The sequence below is a fragment of the Triplophysa dalaica genome, chromosome 15, assembly GCF_015846415.1.
Source record: "Triplophysa dalaica isolate WHDGS20190420 chromosome 15, ASM1584641v1, whole genome shotgun sequence".
Classification (NCBI taxonomy): domain Eukaryota; kingdom Metazoa; phylum Chordata; class Actinopteri; order Cypriniformes; family Nemacheilidae; genus Triplophysa; species Triplophysa dalaica.
Window position 1 is genome coordinate 20,831,013 of NC_079556.1, and position 27,614 is coordinate 20,858,626.

Here is a 27,614-nt window from a genome sequence, read left to right on the forward strand (position 1 = left end):
ATAAAAAATGAGAAATCAATACAAGTCATTATACAACTATACAAGATGAAATATTTACAAGTTGTGAAACTGATCTGAGGATTTCTCTCATTTGAGGTTGTTAGTAATACACACGTCTGGTGAAACCAAAAAAAAAAAAACAGAAACGATTGGCCCACATATTCTTGTGTTCATTGCTGTTTTAGAGGATTGTTTGTTTTGTAATATTCACATCCACATCCGTCTCAGTGTTCTCTACTGGCAGCATCGTGAAGGATTTCACAAACAATTGGGAGGAAATTGCAGGAAAATTGTCTGCAGATCTGGAGATGATGATGATGATGATGGTATTTGTACACTGATGTTCCTCTGGCTTCTCCTCTTTCTAAATAACCCCATGATCCCCTCCTCACGCTCATTTACCGTTTCAAATGTATTAATGGTCCGGAACTTTCCTGTATGATCTTGGACCTCTCTGTCTAATGAAAACGACATGCGTCTGGATCCTGCTACAGTAATCAAGCAGAACCTCTGACCTCTCAAACCCTCTGAGCTCAGCGGCCCGTCCCGCGGCCTTCATTCACTTCCCTCAAATCAACCAGAAAACTGACTCAAAATCACAGATAAGATCTCCTTCAACTATGGCTTGAGTCTCACAAATGTCTCGTCTGCAATCAAAAGTCCATATTATTGAAGATATGGAACTCAAACATTTCTCATCACCATTACTCCAATCCAGATGATCTCACCTGTACAATCTACATTCATTTACACCTCCGGACTCTTTATGTGTTTACAGCCTCATCGTCTAGAACAATTTTACGGGAGAAACATCTGAGATTGAGTTGAGATTTAACTGAAACACAACTGTGAGCTCCGTCATATCTCCTTGGTTTTCCTCTAGCATGTATCGTTCATATTTCTACAGTATTGCCTCCCATTGTTTCTGTTATAAACACTGTACATTTCATGAACACAGCAGATCAAATGAGCTCTATCATTCAGACGTGTCGCGTGTGTGTTTACGGCCGTCTCACACTTTCACTTACACTCTTTCATTCTCATCCACTGCTCATATCTGAAGAGAATTTCCACAAAATATTTATGAACAACATGAAAAGCCTCGGGGGGATTACACGTGTCCAGGCCACGGACCCTTTAAATCTCATTAAAACTTTACAGACTCAAAAATAGTCCCTGAGACTTTGACTGCAGAACGGAGCGTCATCGTTTTCTGATCGGCAAATAAAGCCTACAGAGATCTTCTCATTGGCTGGGATGAAATGTCAGGACGTGTGCAGTGTTTCAGGGGTGTCACACCTCAACTATATTGTATAATGTGTATGTAATATTAAACATCATCGTCGCATCGTGGTGATCCTCGGGAAGAGAACATGAGGCTGTGATCCAGAGCTCTTACGTTCAGTCTTAAGTCATGTCTAAGAGCTCATGGGCTCGAATCTCTCTCTGATGAGCCAACAGCGATTTCATACCATTGTAGATTTTAACAATTTCTGTTTATTTCTTGTCTAATGTCTCAACTGTTTGTTCTTCAATGTTTTTTCCGTTCAGTAAATGAAAACTTGTTGAAAAGTGGTCTGAAAGTGTAGCGTTTGATAATTCAGACAGTATAAAGCTGTAGATGGAGTGAACTGAAGGCATACTGTAATGCACAGGGGTGTATTGATTATCTTAAAGTTATCATCACATCAGTAACATCTGCTCCACGAGGACCTTCGGCTAAGACACGGCAAATGGAGCGTTATTGATCCAGTACCCCCGGAGTTAAAGTCAGATGGAGAGATGAGGCCAACAGGCCATGAAGAGAAGATGAGTGCTTCTTTGACATTAAATGTGACTCATTCAGCCTCAAGACCTGTGAAGAGTTTCACTTCAAAACTGTCATTCTTCAACATGGTTTCTACAATCCCATGACCAGCTGTCAGTGAGTTTGACATGCGTGAACACCCCTCACCATTTCACTGGAACACGTAGAAATAGGAATTGTTCATTAATGAGGTATTATTTGTTTAAGACTTGTTTCACATTATATGAATACACTCTTAAAAAAGGTGCTTCAAAAGGTTCTTTGACCATTTGGTTACATAAAAAAAATGTAACATCTGAAGAACTGAAGGTTCTTTGTCGTGAAAGAAGATTTTTCAGATTATAAAAAGTGAGATAGTTCTTAAAGAACCTTTGACTGAATGGTTCTTTGTGGAACCAAAAATGGTTCTTCTATGGCATTGCATTTTAAGAGCAAAGACAAGCAGTAGTGAAATGTTCATGTGTCAAACAATCTGTAGACTGTGCAAGCTTAAAAACATATGTACTCATTACTTAATATCTGTTAAAATATACCTATGTATAAAAATAAATGACGTACATTCAGGTGTATCTTTTTACTCTAAATAAAAATGAAAGTGTGTTATATTGTGTGTATAATACACTCATACACTCATAAATTCATTTTTACTGTACTATCTGTATATCATGTTGCCTATCCCTAAACCTAACAATCCCACAAAACTTTCTTCTCTTTTAGATAATTCTCCAAGTTAATTCAAGTTAATTCTTTATGATTTATAAGCTTGTTTCCTCATGGTGACAAACAAATGTCCCCACAAGGACAAGGATTGACATTTAGTGCCCATACCGTTGGGTTTACCCTTCCCACACAAACACAAACACCACATACATAAGCACACACACGCACGCACACACACACACATATACACACACGCACGCACACACACACTGGTGTGTCTGTAGCTTTAAAATAACTTTGAGAGAAACAGATAGGGACACAGATACCTCCTGTCAGGAAAGGGATATCCTGAGGCGCACTCATATAGACCTTAAGTGCTGACAAAGAATATCTGCTGCTTTTCCCACAATGCATTCTGATTCTAATGAGACACAGACCCACACACAGAGTTCAGACATTTACACCCCAGAGGAAAATCTGATTACTCAACGGCTTCTCATTCATAACTCAGGAGATTTGTGTTTCATTTACGTATCAACTGTGTCTCAGATTTTTCTTTCGAAAATTACAATAAAAATGAGAAATGAAATGAGAGCGTAATGTGCAAACACATGAAGAGTCTGGAGGTGTAAATGAAGGTGGATTGTAGAGGTGAAATCATCTGGATTTGAGTCAATGTGATGAGAAATCTTTGACTTGATATTGATGTCTTCACTAATATTGACTTTTGATTGCAGACGAGACAAATCTGAGCTCAGTTTGACACATTGTTGACATGACACCTTCAATTTTCTCAGGAGAAATATCTGACACCTGAGAAGTGTCTATTTTGCTTTCGACATTGATGTCCAGGAGAAACCATTGAGATGTTAAGGAAATCTCCTCAGTGAATGTTCATTGTTCACATCGGTGCAGGAGTAAATGAGGACATCTCGTCCAGCGGCCAAATCTACTGGTTTGTTTGGTTTGTTTGGTAACGCTCCATTACTGGAGAATGTTCTTAAATACACATATTGTTTCCGCACCATGAACGGTGTCATAAATATTTGCTGTGCTCTGAATGTTTTGGCAGGCAATCAAAATCCTTTCAGCGTCGCATATCCATGTGAACAACGACTAAGACAAATAAAGGTCTGAAACATGCCGGTGCAGGAACACACGTCGCTCGCGTCTGTCAGGTAAAGCTGACCGGCGGCTGAGATTAGAGAGGATTCGCTTGATGTAGCACAACCTCCACATGTTACTGTGAAATAGTTTGACGCAACAATCTCAGCAAACGAGCGAGCGGTCTGTTGACAGATATGATCAATGCAGCGCTCCGAGGTGTAAATCTGCAGGCAAACAAACCTCTTGTTTTGACAGTCATAAGAAAGTAAAGGATTACTCAAATTAAACTCATGTGAAGCCCACAGATGACTGAGAGATGTTTGTGTGACTTGTTCCTCTCGTGATATGATGGAGAAGTCCTTGAGCGCTGAAGCGTCCAGCTGTAGAGGATGTCCCGCTGGAGTCGCTGCAGGTGGATCCTCGGCGGGTACAGAGGGTCACGAGAGCATCACGCTGATACCACACGCTCAACTCACCAGGAAACACATTTCTCAGCACAATACATTCGTGGAAGCGGCTTTCACCGATGTCTGTGTTATTAGTCATAACCTCAGACGGCAGGTCACATGAATTTCACAAAGCGTTCAAGGCAGAGGAAAGGTATTCAGGAAGGGAGTTGTTCCGACCATAACAAGAAGAAGTCATGAGATTCGACGGAGATGAAATTGAGACTCCTAGAAATCTAGGTTACAGTCTTTGCTCAACTCAACTTTATTTAAATTGCGCTTTTTACAATTTTCATTGTTATGAAGCAGCTGTACATGAAACATATTGACAAAAAAGTGAAAACACACAGAATACGCATATAGGTTCACACACACCCACATGCATAAAACACAGACATACAACACAAAACACACTTTGCCAAAACACAAACTCCTATAGATAATTTCTTTCACAGAATGTTTTTTATTTTTTATTCTTCAATGAAACTGTAATGTGTTTGTTTGTTTTCTGGGTGATCACACAGACGACAGAAGTTGTAAATGAGTCAAACCTTTTTTTTTTACACAACCTTCATCATTTCCAGCAGACTGAAGGACCGCTGATGCTGCGTGTCATGTGATGGGTCAAACATTTCCACTAACTCCACCCATACGAGCTGCAGACATGAATCATAAAGCTTGATTTATCATTTCTCTCTTTTGTGTTTTTTCGGGACACCCGAGATCCTCTACGATCATCTCAGTAAAGAGCTGAAGATCTCTGTGTATGAAGAGAGACGGACAGTGAGACTTGTATCAGATGACTGCGGGCTGACTTTATATCTGCATTACACCTCAGAACACACCGCTCCATCTGCGCACGCAGGAATCAGATGACCCGACGCCTAAAAATAAAACAACAGCCATGCAAAAAAAAGTGCCATTGCAGTCCCCAGGAAACACAATTCCATCAGAAGCTTTCCCGAGAGTTTGAGAGGAAGTGTGTGTGTGTTCTGCCACAGGAAGTGAGGTCGCCCGGGCTTCTTCACACCCCGTCGGGATAGCGCGGATACGGAGGTGTCAGCACCCATGCGTGCTCAAGCGTGCCCTCTTGCACCAGGGCAAATGGAAAAAGATGAATTACCACCTCATATCGTCAGTACGAGGATGAGGATAATGAGGTTAAAGTGTGACATGGCGTCTTTGAGAATTAAAGTCCTCAAGTTAAAGTTACCCTACGCGCACACAAGCTCGTGTTGGTCTGAGGTTCGTGATTTCCCTCAGGCTTCTGGGATAAAGTTGTGATATTAGAGTCCCCTCATGCCACAGGGGTCTTCCGAGGTCTTTAGAGGAGGACACGATCAGGAGTGACATGGTACGTAATGAATATGCACAATGATAAAAGTGAACGGCCATGTTCATCTGAAAATCTGACATTTCACCCCCGTCTCACCTGTCAGCTCGAGACGCTCACATATTTATATCATGAACTTGTAATGTGTTTCCTAACAACGGGAAAAAAGACTTCTTAGCTCTTCAGATGTCGGATATAAATTAACCCGGCCGTACACATCTATTCTAATACATATTTCTAAAGTGTAAAATGTGAGTTACAACTTCTGCTTTTTGATTCACAGATCAGTGTCTTCAGGATGAATAAACAAAGGCGTTTTTGGATCGTCATCTGTGAAATCTGAAAGAACTTCTGTGAGATAAACAAGATTCAGATTCCTCTCCTCTGCTGATATTCTGATCTTCTGCCATTGACTCTGGGAATCTGTAAACAAAACCACTTTGTGTTTATTTATAACGTCTGTTTAATGTAACGGTCAGAAGTTATTGCAATACATCATATAAATTCACAGCAGTTTTATTTAGACAAAATCACTCAAAGAAAAAAGAAACAATGCGTCTGAATGTCCGCAACACACAAGCATACATACACACAAATGCGCGCACACACACAAATATGTTCTAAAGATGTCATTACAAAATGGGAATGTTAGAAAAACATTGTTGAAAAACTTGTGTGTGTGTCTGTGTGTGTCTTTGTGTGCATGTGGCCTTGTTTTTATATCCCGGGGGGGACCTAAACCTGAATACACACCAACTCATTGGGACTCATCACCAAAATTTAGGTCCCCATGGGCAAAAAGCTTATAAATCATACAGAACAACATATTTTGAAAATCTAAAATTGAAAAAAAAATTCTATGATCTTTAGATTTAGGGGTTGGGTTAGGGGTCATACATGTGTGTGTGCGTGCGTGGGTGTACATTCATACGCATTGTTTCTCGTTTTCATTCTGAATGTTATAAATGTTCCACTAACAAGAATAATGTTTCTATTCCAACATTTTTACGAAAAGTTTAGAATGTTTAGTAATGAGATGTAATGTTGATAAAATGCTCTTTCAGCGGTACATCAAGAATGTTTTTAAATAACTTTGAGAGAACGCTTGGAGAATGATCCGTGTTAGGCTGTCGGTTGCAGTGATGTACTGTAGTTTTGTTTTGTATTTTAAGTGAAAGCTGTTTCCTGTAGTGTTCCTGTGGCTCAGTTTATCTAATGTAGTATAAGCAGCACAAAGGTCACGAGTCTGAGTCTTGATATGTTTTCACAGAGCAGAAACAGAGACAGACGCCGACTGAAGCTCCTCTCTGGTCATAAAGTGAATGTGATGTGATGATGAAACACAGGTCAAGAGACTAACAGGTGTAATAGTTTAACAAAAACACAATGATGCTTACAGCCTCCACAAAGAAGATCTCTCCATCTTCATCTTCAGGTTGATTGGGGTTAATTCAGCAGACAGTGAGTGAAACTGACCTCAGGTCTTCTGCTCTACATTATTCACACACACATGTGGTAACACTTCTCTTACATCAGTTTATCCTCCTCACAACAACACAACATCACTGACACACACACGCACACACACAGACGTCTTAAACTAGTCTTACTGTAGCTGATCAAAAGCCGCACTAAAGTGGTTTTGAGCTGGTCTCCTTTACCGGTCAAACTGGTTTTTAGCCATCCTGTGTGTCCATCAGCTGGAGAGCTATGAATGATGAATTGTGGGATTGATGACCTCATGCGTGTGTGATGTATTTCCCTGTGAAGCGCCCTAGATGATTTCTAGATGTGTTCAGAATATCTGTCAGCATCTCTTGAGCTCGTACATCAGCTCATATTAGTATTGAGTTTGACCTGAGCATCACACACACACACACAGTTCATCTGGCAAACACTAAAGCTGCGAGTCGCTCCGGGAAAACTTTGCTCCAGAGTAAATAAAGACGAGGGCAAATATTTAGTGAGGAGTTTCCGGATGCGTGTGCGAGCATGGTTCTGCGGTGAGCTGAGATGTTGAGCTCACCTGAGCCCGAGGCTGCGGCTGTCACAGCGGATCGGCTGCTGAAAGAAACTGTCTGGAGTCTGACGCTTTATAAATACACATCCATCATTCATGTGCTCCAGGACACATTAGCACTTACACAAACTTAACATATCACCATGATGATGACGATGATGATGATGGCTGTGGGGCTTGTGTCTTTTGTGGGTTACAGTGGGGTGAGAGGGTGAGAGGGGCACATCAAAGAAAGAAAACACAACGCTCAGAGTTCTAGAGTTTCAGCTCATGGCACATAACAACTTACACACATTGTGTAGTCACATTGCTTTCAAACTCTTATCACACTCTAAAATCACACGCTAATGAAACACTGGACCGCAGGAACATGTTCACTTTCACTAACATTCTCCAAATGTTCCATCAATTGCTACCAAAACAGAGTATTTTATGTATATAACGATTAAAATGTTGGCATAAGACATATTCTTACATTATAAATGGAATATTGAAAAACATAAACGTTTGCATAACCTACTGGAAACGTTAGCAAAACATTCTTAGACGATACAGTATTTTGGTCCAACAGCAATAAAACCCCTCAAACTGCAGACCTTTGTTAAAACGCTTATAATCTGATGAGATGAAATCACATGACCTTCACATCATCTGTGAGCTGAACTTTTTGAGCGTTGTGTGAAGAAACATCTTTGTTTGGTTTGGTTTGGTTGTCCTCTCCCAAAGCGTCTCACACTATAAGATCAAGTGAACACAGAGAACACATAAAGAAGAGAAGGTGCATACAGCTGAAGTTGAGATGCTTAAAGCTGAATGAAGAACTGAATCTGATTGACAGGAAGATTTTCCCCGTAACATTCCAGAGGAGTAAGATCACAGACGGGGGGTTATTGATGATCGCTGAATTCTCTTCAGTCCTCCGTCTGTGATGATGATGAGCTCTTTTATCACATCCAGGACAAACTCATTTCAACATACAAACATGAATAATATATAAATCCCCGTCATCCTCTGCAGTAAATATTCCTGTTCTTATCTGTGATGAATTATATGTGTCTTCACATCGAAAGAACTGCATGAAAGTTCTTCTGAAGAGGAAAAACAACAACAGCTTCCAAACACACAACACAAAGAAGAGAGATTCGGTTTCTCAATCGCCTCGATTAGGACATAAATCACTTTGTCAATCAATGTTCTGAATAATTAAATGGCTGGCAGTCTGTTTTCTGTTCGGAGTCTGTCGATACACGCTGAATTTATGACTACGGCAAAGCAAGAGGCTCAATTTTTATTGCTATTCGATTTTTGACTGGAAAGTGAATAATTTGAATAGACGCACAAGATCTCGATGAGACGCTTGAGTATTTATTCTGTATTCTCTGCTGGTCGATACATTGCTGTTTAAACTCTTCTGCTTTCAACAACAAGCTGGCAGACAAAAAGAAAAGGAATGCCAGGAATTGGCGTTAAATGAATTTTCTTTCAGTTTTTAATCCCTACCAGCCAGAAGAAAATGTGATTGTTCTTTCATAGCTGAAGAGATGTGATGGAGTTCTCTGTTGTCCCAGATGTGTCTTTAAAAACAGTTTATGAGGAACATTAATGCAGGATGGGATTTCTAGCATTTCTAGTGGTTTTAACTGTTGAACGACTCCAACAGCTTTTCTTTAACTAAAGTGTACTCTATCTGAATATATGTAGTGGTATGAGACACAGAAGAGCTGTACAGATGTTGTGTAACGGCTGCGGTGACTGAGAACAAGCGTGCTGATGTGGGTCCAGCCTTCAGGACGTCTATTTCTGAGCCTGTGTGAATCTTTATTGGAGCTGGACAGGCGAGAAAGAGGCGTTGATGGAACGCAGCCATTCCTCTGACCTTGTGGCTCCTCTCGGAGAGGAAGGCCGGAGACAGGTAGATATATGAGCGCTTTGTTATTGTGAATTCCAGTTGCGCTGGTTATCTGGGGCCGTTTTTTAATCTGGAATTCCAGAGACGGTTCCCCTCGCGTTCACCTTTCCCTGACCTACGGAAAAAAGAAGCAAAGGAGGAAAAAAATGGCACCTTATAGATTCCAGGGATGGGGTCGGATTTCGTTTTAATGTCCGTTTGCATGGGGGGTTGTTCCCAAAGCAATCATCCATTTCGCAGAGCTGTGCTGATGTCACCGCACGCCTGACGAGAAACAGCAGAGGAGCTTTTATTTACTGCTCGATACGCCAGACAAAAATACGATTCTCCTTACGTTTGGTGAGAAAGAGAACCCGATTGAAAGCAGGTAAAGATGAACTGGAAGTGAGTGACAATCACATTCCTCTGGCGTATGTTTGAATGAGGTGATTACAGACACCCCCCTTCATCCCATCATACAGCTTTAAACCCTTACACAATGTAAATATACTTAACGTCAGGTAATGTATACTTTTAAGTATGCTTAATGTACACTGAAAAAAACTAATAGGATTTACTTTTTTGAGTTCATTTTTTAAACAGTTTTTTTGTTATATTTTATAAACGTTACATTTAAAAAAAATCAAGATTGTGTTTTTCAAATTCAATCCAACTTATTTTTTTGCTAAGTTTTTCCACACAGTTTTAAAAAGGGCATTTTACTTAAAACCTTTTTTGTCAAGATTTTGAAAAAAGTTTTTTATAGTTAAGTTATTATTAATTTTAATAAAATAAAAATTTGGAGTTTTTTAAGTAAAATTAAGTAAATCCTATTAGTTGTTTTTTGTGTAATAAGTTATGTAGTATACATACATCAGTGTACTATTTCAAAACTACAGTAGTTGGGACTTTAGATCAAAAGTGAAAAATATATAACATAAGTATTATCTTTATACTTTAACTGTGATGTTACCCCAACTAAATGAAACACTGATCACGAAAAGTTTTTTTTTTTAATGGTTTGGTTAATATCTGGTTTACAAATGAAGAGCGAGTGAAGTTTACTTAAAATTTCAATGTGAACTTTACCTGAGAAATCCTAATAAAAGCTATACAGACATTCGTGTTAAGCTTTTACATGAAAGCTCCTTTAAAATGTACTCACGTTGAGTGAAAAAAGTTTTCAGCTTTTTTCAAGTAAATTTTTTCAGTGTTGTAGTTTATGACTAAGCATTTTGAAGTAGCCTCTCAGTAAACTAGATCGTCTTCTTTTAGTGAACTTCACATCATACTTTGCAGTATCCAGGGTGACATCCCTATTGTAATTAAAAGCCTCAATGTGCTCAATTTGCCTCTCTGTCATCATCTCCGTTTAATCTATTTAACTGTTGTGAATCAGGGTATTGAGAAAGTGTGATTTTGACAAAAGTCGAAGGTGTTTTTATGCGACACCGCTTAACTTTTCTTCTTTTACTTAATATTTCCTTCCGGCTGTCAGCTTGACATATAGCGCTGTATACCGGCGGCTTTAAAGTTTGTTGATGCGTGGAGAGAATGTGTAATTTAGCGTCAACCTCCTCCTCAAACTGCAGGGACGCGGACGCAAACCCACCGCAATAACAGCACGCGCGCGCTTTGAAAAGTGTGTCAGTGTGACAGCGCGTGTCACGCGCGACATCACTCCCGCTGTCAGCCCTTATCAGCTCGCCTTCCAGTTTGCGCAGGCGAATATTCGCGCAAATATTAACATTCCCCTGCCGTCTGGGGAGAAATATGAAAGCGTTCAATAATCTCCCTCAGTATTATCTGCCGGCGTCCTTCATCCGAGAGCTCGACATCGCGGATTTTCATCCCTCACTCAAATGAAAAAGCAGGATATTAATGTTTTGATGCGCATCTTTCTGAAGACGATCGTCGGTGACAACCCGGCCGAGGCCATTCTCCGCTCCGTATTCCTCCAAATGATTTCATTTCACCCCGGGTTAAACGGTGGCGCGCAGATGAATTCGTTTTGTGCGGGAAACAATGGCGAGGGGTGCGCGGGGGCGGTTTACACGCGCCGTTTAATTGCATTACAAGAGCCACATTTAAGAGAAGAATGCTGAGCGGCGGATGCGCGCTTTTACGCGGAGCGCCCGCGGGTCCAAACAACGGCCCCAAACTCACATCCGCTTGAGCGTATCAGTCACAATGGCCTATCAGCGACGTGCAGAGTAACCTGATTTAAAGCGGAGTTATGGGATTTGCGCGAGGGGCGCGAGGCTTCCGACAAAAGGCCTGCGCTAACCCCTTTCGGCGGCGTGCCCATGCTCGGAAAGCCGGTTACGGAGCGCTCCCCTGACGAGAAAAGCATTGTGAGATCCACAAGTACCCGGCCGCCACCGGCGATGTTCTCCTCTGGCTCTACTTGTCAGGTGTAATCATTTTGTTTGGCTTAATGTTTTATGCAAATGCGCTCAGGGTTCGGCTCTTAGGCCTCTGTGGGTGTGTTGCTTTTTCTGCAACCCTTTGCATTCCTCTGAACGTCTCGGCCTGATTTTTTCCTCTTTGCATCTGCGGTTCCAGCGGTGTGGTTGTGTAATATCACAGGACACATCAGAGGTTTCGTGAAGGTTCCTTTACCGTCTGATGAAGATCAGACACACGCGAGATCCATCACTGAAGCTTTGGTAAGTCAGGGTGTCACTGCTGTGTGTTCAATTGACGGTGGAGTAAATCCACAACGTTATCAGAGCGTGTGCACAACACAACAGAGCGGTAAAGCTTAAGCGCATCTACGTTCCCCGTGCAGGATCATGTTAAACACAACAGATGAATAATTATATTCATGTGAATGTGGAATTATCTATTAAGGCGAAATCTGTGAATTCGGTTTTAAAGTCAGTTGTTGGTCAACATGAAAGAAGAATTGAATCATCAGTAAAGATGGATAAAGAGGGAAACATCCTGCCTGCACTTTTCTAACACTTTAATTTAACTGCATCTCCTTTTTACGCTTGAACATCGGATGTGATGTCAGTCAGATGTTCTCTCTATCTCTCCTTCTCTCTCTCTCTCTCTCTCTCTCTCTCTCTCTTTCAGTCGTGGCAGACTATGAACTCTATATGAAAACACAACACTGATGTATGTTTTGAGTAAGCAGACACACTGCATCAGGAAAAATACATGTTTTACTTAATTCCAATAAAACTGAGGATCCTAAAACTCACTTGACAGCATTTCATTATTTTAACCTCATCAGGTTGTTTTATTTCAACAGATACTTAATTGAATGTATTACTCAGTTTAAATTTCTCTTAAAAGCATGTTGTGTTGTATTCAGTGTTTTATCTTTGATATAATGGGTTTGTCTGCACATTGCCCCCAAAACAGAGTTGAACTATTAAGCTATGCTCAAAAAAGTGCTAAAGATCAAACAAGAAACTTTGATGATGTCACATCCTGAAACATGATGTCAGAAAGGTCAAAGTGTTATTTTTAAGAGGGAATATCACAGCATGAACAGAAATAATTTCTCAGATTATTCTTATTTCGAGTAATATTAAAGATTTGATTTTATATACAAGAACATTTCGAATCAGCTCATAACACAAAAAGAGGAAAATGCATAAATGTAAACGTAATATGGTCAAATCTTATAAGTGGTTAGTGGTCAATGGTGATGGTAAAAAAGCTGCTTCTCAATCAAGTTTGAATTGGACAATCCATAGCGAGTGATTGTTTACACTAGACAGGTCTGAATGTGTGTGTGTTTGTGTGTTGTGTGTGTGTGTGTGTGTGTGTGCGTGTGTGCGTGTGTGTGTGTGCGTCAACGAAATCTTTTGATATTACAGGTCATTTATCATTGCAGTATGACATGCTCATAAAGCAAAACATACAGTAATTAATTTAACCCAAGAGAGAGAGAGAGAGAGAGAGAGGCTGTATCACTGCAGACTAACAGAGGGTTATTACACTGTCACATGTCTGAATGAACTGAAACTTCAGATCGTAACCCTAAGACCCCCTGAGGTCTAGACAACATACTTCACTCACGATCTACATGTGTGTGTGTATACATTATACAAAACTCATTTTATTTTAACACTCAAGTACTGATTAATGACATGAATGAGCAAACGATCACAGAATTTAGATTTAGGTGTAATTCTTTCTTTTTTTTACTTTTTCTTACATGATTGAATTACATTTTAACTAGTGTAATTAAATCAAACGTTTTTTAAAGGATTACCGAATACATTTAAAAGGCTTAATTGATATATTTCAGAAAAAAACTATCTCGTAAACAATCACAACTAAATCCTGCAAACAAGAAGCTGTTGTTTGTTGCATTTTTAACCTGATCTCCCAGAAAATGTGTAACTATTTTACGAGGAGGCTAATTAGTAAGAATTTGTATGTTGTGAATCGCACTGACCGATAGAAAAAAAGCAACACTGAAGCCCAACCCCGACCTTCATCCGTGCGAAATTAAACCATTTTTTTTGTATATGGTTTATTAAGTGAAAGTGATATTTAAGGGTTATGGAAAAATATCATCGGATCACTTTAAAATCCATAACATAAAATTTATTCAAAGAAAATAAGAAACAATGAAAAACGATAATAATAAAAAACTAACCCTCTCTTTCTCTCAACAGGTGGTGGTCTAGCTTTTGCTTAAACTAGTAACTTTGTATCAGCAGCTATTGTATTATTGCTCCCTGAACTCTCTATAAGTCGCTTTGGATAAAAGCGTCTGCTTAATGACTAAATGTAAATATAAACATTCAGACAAATAACAGAAATGGCTCACAAAAATAACCAATGGAAGTAGAGTAAACATGTTTCTTTGGGGGGCCTACAGTTTGACTACAACTATCATCAATAAACTATCAACACTGTTGATCATGAAGTGGAATGCCTATGACATCATCATCTTTAACCTCCAAACACAGCATATGCACATATATAATACTCTCTAGGTTATAAACGATGTGGATGGCATTAGTTTTGAAATCTTGTGTGATGTTTACAGGACAAAAACACGATCGTGACGATCCTCAGACTTCCAGAGCTCACAGTCATTGGTCACGCTGCATGGGCAGATCCAGCACAGGTGTTTCCCATTTCTAAATCTCTCGTTACAGTCAGGCTTCCAGTGACAGGATGGATGTACCGCGGTAAACCCCCCCGCAGACCTCTGTGACAGGTCAATGCAGAGACAGCATGTGTTTTAAACATCACACCTCCACATACACATCGTCAAGATTATTTATCATCATTTGTTCGTTTGACTTACTGACAGACTCTTAATCAATAGCACCACAGAAACGTTTAGCCCAAAGAAAAAGAACAGAAGTCTTAAACATAGTTTTTGTTTCAGATGGAAATATAGCGAGTGGTCGTTCAGTTTCTTTCTTTGTGAGGTTTGTGTCTCTCCAGCTCAGCATCACTCACGCAGACCTCAAGACTGAACCTGTGACACCAGGAGACACTCCTTCCACCTACATGATTGACTTCATGATGGCTGTCGTGACACAACCCGTGGTTACGCTTTCAAGCCGTGCCAAAAGTTTCCTGTGAGAAAGTGTTTGTGAAAGAGACGAGCGAGGGGGGGACGGAGGCGTTTCTTCTCTGTTAATGGCACTGAATTACAGGTCTGACTGAAGAGAACGACGGCGAGCTGGTGACAGAACTGACGGGACACTCTTTCTGCTCCAGTAATGGAGATGTTGGATGTGGACGTCGCTGGATCTCTCTGACCGTCATTCATTTGCATACTGACACTTTTTTAAAAGCCGTCAGGGAAAATGCTGCATATGTCTGAAATGAAAATATACAAGCAAAGAGCGCTCGCATGGACTTTTCTCTCCCACACGCTAAAAAATGCTGGGTTATTTACAACCCGACGTTAGGTCAAAAAATGCGCTTGCACTTTATTTAACAGCACTGTTTCCCATGTGCAAACTGTGTACTTATTACAGAAAATATCATAACTGGGTAATAACTAAATACTGCCCATAAACTTGAACCATGTACTTACCCAGTTCTTTTTTGGGAAGTACACTATAGGTACACGTACTGTAAAATAAACCGAAAATGTTTATATTTGACCCAAAATGGATTTAAACGGGCCAGCATTGTTTCATTTAAGACCGGTGGGTTGGGTTCATCCCTTGTGACCCAACGCTACCTTGAAAACACAAGCCAGCAGTGTATTTTTTACATCTCACGCACACTTTTTCACTCTACAGATTCAAGCTGCAATCTGAAATGTTTGTCTCTCATCATCATGTGTTTGAAACATGACATTTTAGGTTGCTTTACATACACGACATTTCCCATGAAATCATATCCGACAGCTCAACTTATAAATCCTTCTTCTAAGCTCACCGTTGTGAATCGGGGTAAAGAAACGGTTTTCAACACTCATGTTTTATCTTGCTCAATAACTGGTTAAAGTTTTTTTCCCCCAAAATGCCAGATTGTAAATTTCTACATTACATAGCACGCTATACAAATATTTGAATGAAATAACAAGACATGCTTTAGCATAAAATAATTATGAGAATTGAATCTGACATTAGCCAGACTCAACCCCGTAGCCCCATGAGCACCGCCGCACCTCTGATGTCATTGTGTGTCACTGGTCAGCGGTGTGTGTGTGTCGAGGGCTTTCTGCATGAGCTCACGAGCACTTTCCTGGGGTTTGATTCTTCTGGACTGAAGCATTAAATCAGTGGATTCTGAAGGTGGCTGGCCAAACCCTCACGATCTGCTCCCCCGTCCACCCCCTCAATGTCTCCGAAGAGCGCATCATCCATAAATACAGCAGCACAGATTAGTTTCTATAAAGCCCGTGAATTTTACTCACCAGTCTGACTTGTCATGGAAATACAGGAGAAAGAAAAACAACAACAACAAGAGAAGAGAAGCGAGCTGTGGTGCAGAAGAGGAGCATTCTGGGTAGAATTTCTGACAGCTCGTGATGTAACCGGGGAGAGATGTTGGATGTTCTCACTGCTACACACACACACACTGTACATCATTTAAAGGAAGAATCCTAGAGTATTGTGTTTAAAGGGATGCAGACGCGCGCGTGCGTGTGTGTGTCTGTGTGTGTGTGTGTTTCACCTCATTAGAGACAGTGATGGATGAGCTGGTGTCACTCTTTACATCCCACACTATTAATATTGTTTGTATGTTAATAATCATCCACACTATTAACACATGAAGAGAAGCTGGATCTGATATTTAGACACACACAGACAGTTTTGATTTAAACCTCAGGTGACAGTCCACCACATCTCATCAAGAAACAAAACCATGAAAATATTCTGCCTCAAACTCGGACACGCTTGAAAAACTAATGTCATTTATATCCATTAAATGATGAAACACATGGAGTTTTTTGTGTTATATAAACACGTACATATCGTAGCATACATGATTTAATTTTGTTTTATTTCCGTCTTTAAGGGAAATTCTTTTTATTTTTTGGTCTGTTTTTGACCATATTATAAATATCATCGAAATAGAAACAAAATCAATGTTTCATCAAAAATCAAACAAGAGGAAACATTTTTATCTGCCAGATGTGAGGGTTTAATACTGCAGGACATCAGTTGGATTTTAATCAGGATAAGAATAATGAAATAATGTGAAAGGGAACAAAACTAAACCCTCTATTTAAAGATGGACTTGATCATTTGTTTAACAGCTTTATATTTGGACATTGTAAAAAATAAATACGCAAACTGAGCAAAGTACAATTAAAATCTCAATTAATGTTGTTTGTCAGAGCACAAAAACTATATGAGAGAGATCTGATGTGAATTTATATATGATGTGTATTTGTAAGTATATGAGTGTAAAGTGTGATGTCAGAATATCTTTAGATCTCTGTAATAAAACTATGTGTTTTTAATTCAGCAGTGAGTGTCTGAGCAAAAATAAAATAAATTCACTCATTGATTAATGAATTAAACACACAAACATCTGCTGATGAAATTAAGTGTTTGTTGAAGCGGATCTCTCGTCTCTTTGTTTCTGTGATACAGAAGAAAAATACTGTTGTGATGCTGTGAGATTTATCTTCCCTGTCACATCTCTGTGGTCTTTTACAGTCTGAACATACAGAGATTACATAAAATAATTCAAATAGTCTTCTTTACAATAATCTTAAACATTTTTCCCAAATACACAAACACCTATGATAGTGATGTTGCATGTCTTATTATAAACAAAAATACACATTGCTGTGCTCTATATTTATCAGTGTATTACTTTATTTACTATCGATTTAAATTCACAGTAGAATTCAAACCTGATCAATGCAATAATGTTTAACCATTTTTTTGGTCTGCAAAAAATCTTAGTTTAATCATTTTTTGAAATTATAACAAATAAACATATAATAATAAGAGAAGGAAGATGCATTATTAAATATCAATTGGGATATTTCAATAAAAATCGATTCACTTTTTCATGGTCGACACAAAAATATGAGACCCAAAATATACGCTAAAATGATAAAGTGGCACACATTTGAATGAATCTAGAGGATGATTTTCAAGCAGAAGGGGTCTAGTGTGTCATGTTGGCATTGTGTGTAATGATGGTAAATGGATAATGAATGGATGCAGTTTACATGTGAGTGATAGATGCGCAGACAGTGTCCCGTGAGGCCGTGCTGCCATCCTCTATAGCTGCCTTAATTGCTCATTTGACATGAGGAACCTGACTGAACATCCGTGAACTGTTAGCCCAGACGTTTAACCCCCCGACACAAAGACCCTCCAGAAACAAAAAACCAAAATAATCATATCACCAAATAAATACACAACAACAAATGGAGCCTGAAGTGTTCATGCGCATTAAAAACACTTCTAGTTGTCGAAGCTATTTTACAAATGTTATTATTTCATACTCATTCAGCATGTATGAAAATAGAGTGTGTGTTTGTGAAACATTTGCACCGGCGGTCTGTACACTGTTCTGAGATCAGTGTGAGTCAAAACAGTAAACACTTACAACTGCTGTACAACATACAATCCAACAAGCATGTGCTCTAACTGTTTGTGTTTGATGACCACACGCGCACGCGCGCGCGCACACACCGTGTCAGGCAGCAGGGGGCAGTAGTAAGTCACTCTCGGTCTGAGGGCCCTGCAGGAAAACTGCAAACAAAAGACTTTCTTTGTTGCTCTAGATAATGAAAGAATGCCTGAGCAGCTACTTCACCGCTTTACAAAAGATCTGCACAATAACACACACACACACACAAGAGCCTGAATTTATAGTATCACACAAAACACAAAGCAGCAGTTCATATGAAAGAAAAACATTTCATATTCCCCTGTGGAATGAATACAGACCGTACAAGTACACTTCAAATCTCAGACACAAACAAACAAATGTTTTTAATCCTGCAGGAGTTGATCAATAACAAACACCTCACAATAACCCTCCACTTACAATAAACCTGATGTCCTATACCGACAATAAAAATATAACACAACTACATTTCATGAAAACATTTCCAGTTTGCCTAAAGAAAACTACCAAAGAAAAAACAAAACCACACGCAACAAACATCACCGATGAAATGATTTCTTCAATTGAATTCATCTCTTTAACAGATTATAATCTACACACAACACATTGTGTAAATGCACTGATACACAAATACTGCGTAGAATTTAATTCAACAAAAATATCTCTCAGAGTTGTAACAATTTAACAGCTTGTAATATTATTGAAAATTAATAAATAAGACATGTCATACATTATAGGCTTGAATATACAAATTTATGTATTTGCAGAATATAACAGAAGAGAAAAACACAGAAAATAGTGTTTTTTATAAGTTAATTTAAATGTCTCATTTTGAGTTAGTGAACAGTATATGTAATGTAAAAGCTTTAAAGGCAATAGATATGTGAATGTATATAGGAGGTTATAAAGATGAACGTGACAGAATATAAATGTGCTAATATCTGATTTTATTTCACACACACACTTGAGTGGCATTGAGCGGCTTGTTTGACTCGTGTATGTTTTTCTGTGAAAATAATGAGTGTGTTATTATGAGCTGGAGTATTTGTGTTAGTGTTGTGCTGCTACTATCAGCCCGAGTCTTCAAATACAAACACATTTGTCAGAGTTATTGACCTTTATCTCTCCACTTTCCTGACAGCTTCTCCAGTTATTGACAATACAAACACAGGGCAAAGCATAACCTTTCATTTACCAACCCTCTCTCTCTCTCTCTCTCGCTCTCACAGTGTGTTTAAATACGACAGCACACAATGCAGACGATTTCTGCCATTTTCTTTTCTTCACATTTCACTGAATAATAACATTAGAAAGACACAATGCCCTAAATCCTCAATTTCACTCTGGTGTGGTGACACGGCGAGCGTTGTTTATCTGTTTGTTTGCTTGCGGCGTCATGAATATCATTTTAAATCTTTTACCAATCTGCCCTCCTGAACTGTTTGAAAACCGTAATTTGTGTATGCAAAGCTTTCAACCACAAAAAAAACATGAACAAGAATACTGTAAGCTTTAACTAGAATCACACAAGCAAATACAGTTTATGTGTGTAGCTCGTAAACCTATAAACAAGAATAAACAGTATTCGTGAACCGAGAGTGAGATGATAAAAGTGTGTAATGATGATAAATTACATTAAAACAGTCTAATAAAAATCATGAGGAATGACCGGCCTGACGAGAGCACAGAGAAAACCACGAAAAAACACAAAACTGTACGCAAACCACGTGCAACCAATACAGAGCAGTGTTTGGTGACCAGCGTTAATCATCAGCAAACAAAGACATCAAATGGTATTAGATAATGAGGAAAAAAGCCTCCAGGATATTAGAAATGAAGGAGGAAAAACCTCAACACAAGCCACAGAGAGAGAGAGAGAGAGAGAGAGTCTGAATGTTGTGCGCTTTTCTTTGCTCTAACAAGGCCACATTGTCAAGATGTTGGTTCTTGTGTGTCAGAGTAATTAGGTGTTCAGTGAGTTGAGAGTTTTCACAGGCCGCTCGTCCGTCCGGAGCTCTCGTGCAGTCCGGTGGGCCGCTGGGAGACTCGTGGTGATTGACGCGCCGCTAAGCGTTCAGAGGAACGGCCGTTACCGCACTCATGCAAATGTGAGGCGAGCTTCCCCTGACAGAGATTAATGAGTTCACGCTGCACCCTTTGTTTCGGCGCGCCGCCATTTAGTGTGAAACACAATCCAAAAATATTATCCATCCCCAATTAATCCAGCAAATTTGCTCGTACCACACATGTTGTTTGGGCCAATTTACAACGACTGGGGGATGGGAGGGGGGGGGCGTCTCGAGCACAATTACATTTAATTACTCGCCATCTAATTACATTCATTAAAAGCTAATAAAATAAATGAGTGGAGCAGCTTTAAAATCTCAGAGACTTTCATGTGAAATATAGCTGTGGGATTTCACGGGGCGACCGTGATGTGACTGAACCGGATACGCTGATCGTTCTGCAGACTGCAGTCCCCATTCATCGCCAAATCCACCTTAATGCACACAAAGCTCATCGCTATCATTTCAAAAAATAAATAAATCTCATTCTGTCCACTTCAGATGGCACGAGCCCACACAAAACTTAAAGAAGTTGTGCTGCTGTAGTAGCTGTTCTAAATCAACTTTTTTTACATTTGAAACTATTTCTGACATCATCTACGTTTTTGTCAAATCAAATTCTCTGTGGATTGAGTATCTCTCTTCTATTCATCCCTCTGTGCTCTCATGGAGTGTGAAGGGAGGTTATTGGTTTTGGGGCCTCCAACGTGTCCCACTGTTTTTAGAGAAAATATCTCACAAAATATATAATTTCTTTTCCACAATAGTTTGTTGCTTCTATTGAACTGGAATAAACACAAAGACTAACCTAAAGTAAGTAAGAGTGCATGTAAAGATGCGGTCATTAGTGGTTGATGGGTGTTGAGAGCAGTGATGCTGAATGTGCTGCTTCTGAAAGCAAAACGTCCTCTGTAAATTCATCTCCTGCTGTGTGGCGACTGCACAGCTGGTTAACGCGCTGCGTCTTCCATCGCTCTGTTTACATGCGGCCGCACAAACGCATGCACACTGAGCATCTCCTCGAAGCGTCACGCCAGCCTTTGATCCTTTTACAACCATTACTCTGTTTGATTTGATCTTCTACACCGAACCTCTGATTCGCAGAACAGGCGAGCTTCCTCCGGCCCTGATCCTCAGATACCTGTGAGGGTAAAGCCATTCCACAAGGCCTGACCTCCAATCAGCCTCACGCTGCCTCAGGACCTCAGATTTCTATCTGCTTTTGTCCTGACGACCCAGAGGAAAGCTGCTCTTTTCTCCAGCCATCACTCATTCACACAGCAGACACGCGTCACACACTCATATCACACAGTCCTCAGAACTGGTCAAATACATGAGCGTCAGGTCTGACTGAAACAAATCACCAGTTTGAAGTAAAGCAATGATTTGGGAGATGATTGTGAAGGTAAATGGACACTGAATGTATATTCTAAATAATGACTAATGCTTAATGTAAATATTTTTCAGGGAAATTCTGCAAATTGTAACCCCACAACTTTTACTTCCGGTAGCAACCACAAATTTATAAAGTAGCCTACAAACAAAAGAACAAATTACTCTTCCAAGAATAAAGATTTGTTAACGCAAACAAATAAGCCACCCGACAAAAATGAAATACAAACTTTAACATAAATGTATTCCCCCTCAACAGATATAATTATTCGTCAGCCAACACCCAGACACAATTTCGGCCTGTGCACAGAACAATTAAAAAAAAAGACCAAAAGTAAATCATCTTCAAACCCTCAAACTCACAACAGCCTACAATTCAAACAGAAAACGTTCTTCATACCAAAATCAATGCCACCCCAGATCATGCAAAAGGAATAGTCCATGTGCTGTAAAGCATCAATGGTTCAAAGGGCACGACAGCTGGCTGACAATATGAGGCAGGGAAGGGACATACAAACAAACCAAAATAATAATAAAAAAACAACCCGCTAGCCAAGATGAGCATCCCATAAAGGTGGAAATTGAAATAAAAACTTATGAAAATGAATCATGAGAGTAACCTATAATAGTTATTTATATGTTACTATAATAAAACATGGTTATTTTCCTAAGCTGTCAGAGCTGATCTATGCAAAGCTATATGAAAACATGTTCACAACATTTATATGAACGTGGCATGATAAAATAAAGACTTCCGGTTGAGGATTATCATTATAATGAGCATCAAATGTCCACTGATAATATGACATAAAGTACACATTTTGCTGACAGTTCTAAATAAATCACAGATAAACGCATTTATAACGCCTCACATTTTTTGCTCTTTACAGTATTATTAGTACTCTAAATAAACATTTAAATAAACTAAACAAATCTTTTAACGTTTGTTTTGTAAGCTACATTAAGCGTGTGGGATACTAACCAATCAGCTTCGAGTATACTCAATGACAGCGGTCGTCTCGGCCAATCACCACGGCGCTTACTCTAACGTCATGTTTGAAGCGGCTGGCGGGAGCTATTGAGGAAGTGATTCAGTATCTTCTGGTGAATGTGTTTATTTAACGTTTATCGTGTTTGACAGTGGTTTATAGTTTCATTTATTTATATTTTCGTCGTTGTTACGGACGGAAACAGATGGATTCGGCTTCCGTAGGTACGTGTTTCTTTCGTGACGTCAGGCAAGCTTAATTTAACCCTAAATACATTCATATGTACGGTAAAGCATTCACTGCAGGTCTAAATACAGTGTGTGCAGTGTTAAGCCATGTTTGTGTGTTAATGTACTGTGTGTGTGTGTGTGTGTGTGTGTGCGCGCGCGCGCGCGTGTGCGTGCGTGCGTGCGTGCGTTTCCTGTAGCTCAGCTGATAGGATATTGCGTTAGCGACATAGAGACGTCATCATGGGTTCGCATCCCAGCAGAAACACAAACTGATAAATGTGTACAGCTTAAATGCACTGTTCGATTTAAACAAAGTTACTGTCACGCTAAAATAACATATTTAATTGACATATTGACATACAGATACATTTACATGTACACATTGAAAATAAAAATGTTTTTAATATTCTATAAAACTAAACAATAAGAGTACTGTTACTTGATTATTAAAATGTCTGTTCTTTCACTCTGTCTTTCAGATCAGGAAGTGAATAAGACGAGACTTTGTCGAGCAGAATACAGATGTATCAGCAGGTTCATGGAGCATCTCAGACCCACACGTCAGTGCATGAAGAAACTCAAGACACAGTTTCCACAGTAAGATCTCATCACACACACTGGACATCATATTATTCAGTTTTTGTTTGGTTTTGGTTCTGGTGATGGTTTGGCTACTTTTTAAGACATGTATAAATAATTTATACATATATAGTGTTTCCTGTAGCTCAGTGGTAAGAGCATAGCGTTAACAACACCAAGGTTGTGGGTTTGATCCTAGGGGATTGCACATACTTAGAAACAAATGTATAGGATAATGGAATGTAAGTCTTTGGATAAAAGCTTCTGCCAAATGCATAAATGTAAATGTAGTGTTTTGCGATTGCTCTTTAATGGAAACAGAGATGTTGTAGTCTTTCTTCGTAGTTTTCTGTTCATGTAGTGAATCAGTTCAAAATAACTTGTGGAATCGATTTACAAAGTGATTTATGTGTTCAGATGTGTTTATCTGTAAGGTACAAAGCGATTAGTATAAATATGTATTGTTATATTGGTGTGTCTAAATGAAGTGCTTTTGCTTTGATTATTTTACCTGTCCATATCTCTCGGCTCTAACTGAGGACCCTTTAGAATTTTTTTATTTTGTATGCCCAGATTAAGTCATATTTCTCAGCTGTTGATAATGGAAGGAACGTTTATTAAACAGACCAATATTTCATATTTTATTGTATTATCCTTGTATCTTTTTAATATCGCTAAGAGAGTGTACTGCTAATACTGTCTTTCTTTCATGTGAATATGTTGATTGTTTGTGTGTGCGCCACGGCAGCGTGTCGTTCAGCTCTTGACAATGAGAGCGTGTTCTTTATTGAATGTAACGCGTGTAATCGTGCCGGACCCCAGAGACCGCCTCATTCTGCAGAGGTCACTTAGAAAGTCATATGAAGCAGTATCTTCCTGTTTTCATCGCGCTGTAATCACAGCTAGAATACGGCCCGCGTCCCTCAGGGATACAGCGCGTCTACCCTCCACGCGCCGCGTCAGCACTTTATAGCATATAGTGTGTATTAGTCTGATGCCCTACATGTGCTGCTTTATATTCCACTGTCCTCCTGGAGTCTCCTGATAGATGAGCCTCTTTCCAGCACATTCTGCTCGACTTTCTCTCGCTCACACACACTCACGCTGTTCTAATGTTTGTGATGAAAACGGGTGAAACCACAATGTACATTTTTTTTGTCAGTGGTATTGTTTTCTCAGTGGAAGTGGATCCTGTGCTTTCAGAAGCTTGCACGCGGTCAAAGATCTGCGCAGACGGCGCCCGCAAAATTATTCTGCTTGTCCAATCAGCCGAGCGAGACTCTGGAGGCTTTCTGATTGGACCGGCAGGAAATCGGGCTCTTAAGACACAACGTATCGACTAGGCCATCCATCATCTCGTAGCGTTCGCCCAAGCCTGCCAATACACCCCCCCACCTTCTGAAAGGCACAGGCGGCTGTAAACACGAGCACAGAGGAGGGGCGGCGTTCTCTGTCCTTTGGTTTTCACTGCCGGGCCGAGCTCATCGAATCTGCACGCTCGTCATCCATCCTGCAGTCGCCCGTGACTGCACGTGCATCAGATGCATGCGCTTTAAAATGGGTCTGGACCTTCAGAAGCGTCAACATATTTATTGTTATGATCTGTGAAAGCTCTTCTGTGCAAGAGAGTTCTGATGTTTAACTCCGTAAAGAATTTATTTACATCCGTGTCTGAATCATGATGAGGCTTGAAGATTTTGTGAAACCGTGTTGTGACATTACTGTACTCCAAAGCAGAGTGATTAAAGGACATTATTTTTTGTTCTTGATCTCAAGTTAGTCATTTCAATTAAGTGACGTCACAGGTTCCTGCTTTAGTCAGGTCTGTTGTCCATGTTGTTTTATTTACGGTCAGCTGGGACACACACACACACACACACTCATACATACATCATACTTCATTATTAAGTTAAATAATGATTTGGTCAAAAAATCATGTTTGATTATTCTAGCAAAAAATTTAATTGCAAATAGAATTGTGTATTACAATAATAAATGAAAATACTGCAAAAATGAACAGACATTTACATTTCTTTGCTTGGATATACTTACCATATAACACAAGAATTATAACACAAAGACATACATTCAAACTTTAGTTTTTCTTTCCTTAATCTTCCTCTTTCTTGGTTATTTATATAAAATGTCCTGTTTTAGAACTACGTTATATAATTGTTTTGCTATTTGTTCACTTTGACGCATTTCTGCTGGGCATTTCCTTTCATTCATCTACACAAATAACCTTTTACATTTCAGTGGGAGCTAAATATTGTTATAAGTTATTTTTTTCTTGATTTACTGCTCAATTCTTACAGCACCGTTGCCAGTTTTGGGACAGGATGTAATATTTTGTTAAAGGACATAAAATTGCTCCGAGAATTTAGAGATTTGAGCCAGCTCATAAATGTCAATCCTGATGTTAAACAAACAGAAAATTTGACTTGCTGAGGCCGGCAAGGTTTGCATCTGTGTTTACAAGAGTCATGTGCTGAATAATTACAAGATAATTCTGTATTTGTGCGAAGTGTCTTGTGTATTTGATATCAAGCATCACAGGTCATTATAAGACATGTTGTCATGATGTGTTTTTAGTGAAACCAGTGTGTGACTACTGTACAGGACCAGAGCTATATTTCACATAACTGCGGCCGGTTGTTTAAAAATCACATATCACACGTTTTCTATTTAAATTCCTTAAATTGTCTAACCCTAATTAAACACTAATGCTAATTATTTTCCCATTTATAGTTATTGTTTTTCAGCTTCATGTCCTTCTAGTGATGTTTCTGTGGAAGACAATAATGGTTCATATTAAGAACAGAAAACACTAATAGCATCTTTGGGTTATTTTTTACGGTTATTTTTTAATCTTTCTCACATAAATCTTCATAAAATCTTCTCGGTTCGTGTTCCTTGCTGAAATCCTGTTGTTTTGAGATGAATGCGAGTCAGTAATGAGGTTCAGAAATGCAGCGATGGATGCGTTGTGTCTGTCTGTGGCTTCATGAACTGCTGTCGTGTGTTTGCTGGAGACCCGTAACACAGATGTTGAGAGTCATCTGTCAGCCAGACCTCTCTCGGGCCGAGCTCCGGCTCTTCTGAAATTGGACACGGTGCTGTCACTCTCACCGCCTCACAATGGACACGCATGCAAATCGGGAACACCCCCCGCCTGGCCAGCGTCTACAATGAGGGCGACCGGCGAGCTGTGACATCAGTCAGGCCTTTCCTCTGACTTCTGAGCATTAGAATTGGAAATGAAGAGCGTTGCTAAAAGTGCAGATCTCCGTCACTCCTCCCGCTTCTTTATCCCAAGAGAGCGAGGCCGTGCACCGTCCGTACAACCCCATGAATGAATCTGGGTGTAATGATGGCCCGTTCCGCACGGTTTGCATATGTGTCCGTAGCTGGCCGTGAAGATGGTGAGCGGGGCTCTGGCAGATGCTGCTGCTTTGGGTGTGTTTGAATGCGCTTCTTCATTGGCCCTTATGTGTGGTTTTCATCAGCGGCGAGGCGGGCCACAATATGGTGACCGTGGCTCGCTGGGGGAATATGAATTTTGATGAAGAACGCAGCGATGCTTTTGAAGAAGTGTCAGAATAATGGATGTCAAGCGTTTGTTAATTTCTCTGTTATTGGGGGTTTATCGAGCGTGATCTGTGGGATCAAGTCATTGATATGCTGATTTCTTGGCGACAGACACTGTTGTTTGTCTTGTGACTCATTGCTTATTTATCACTCTTACGCCTCTTATCCTCTCATTACATGCCTGTTACGTTGTTAACCAGCTTCTTGTCTTTCTGTCTGTCCGTCTGTGTGTGTCCAGTATGATTTTACAGTCGGTCACTCGTGGGCAGTTGGTCTGTTGTGTTCAGTCCACCAGAGTTTGCTCAAACTAAATGTCTGAACTCTTTCCATGTTGTTGTTATAAAATGACAGTACTAGGGCCCTATGAAATCCATTTTATTTGTACCCGAATTCCGTCTTTTCCATTTGATTTTTTTCTAGATTCTGTGTTCTCCGTGGGGTTACGATACAAAAGCAATATTTTTCCCACA

At 39.7% G+C, this 27,614-nt stretch overlaps 1 protein-coding gene across 1 annotated transcript in view; it reads left to right on the top strand.

Moving 5' to 3' along the window:
* Positions 1–22,829: 22,829 nt before the first annotated feature.
* Positions 22,830–27,614, top strand: part of cdin1 (CDAN1 interacting nuclease 1) — a 45,439-nt gene continuing 40,654 nt past the window's right edge. The window contains exons 1-3 of the mRNA XM_056767025.1: positions 22,830–22,862; positions 22,953–22,971; positions 23,457–23,574. Coding sequence (XP_056623003.1) covers positions 22,953–22,971; positions 23,457–23,574 — 137 coding nt within the window. The 5' untranslated portion in view covers positions 22,830–22,862. The remainder of the gene's footprint in view (positions 22,863–22,952; positions 22,972–23,456; positions 23,575–27,614) is intronic.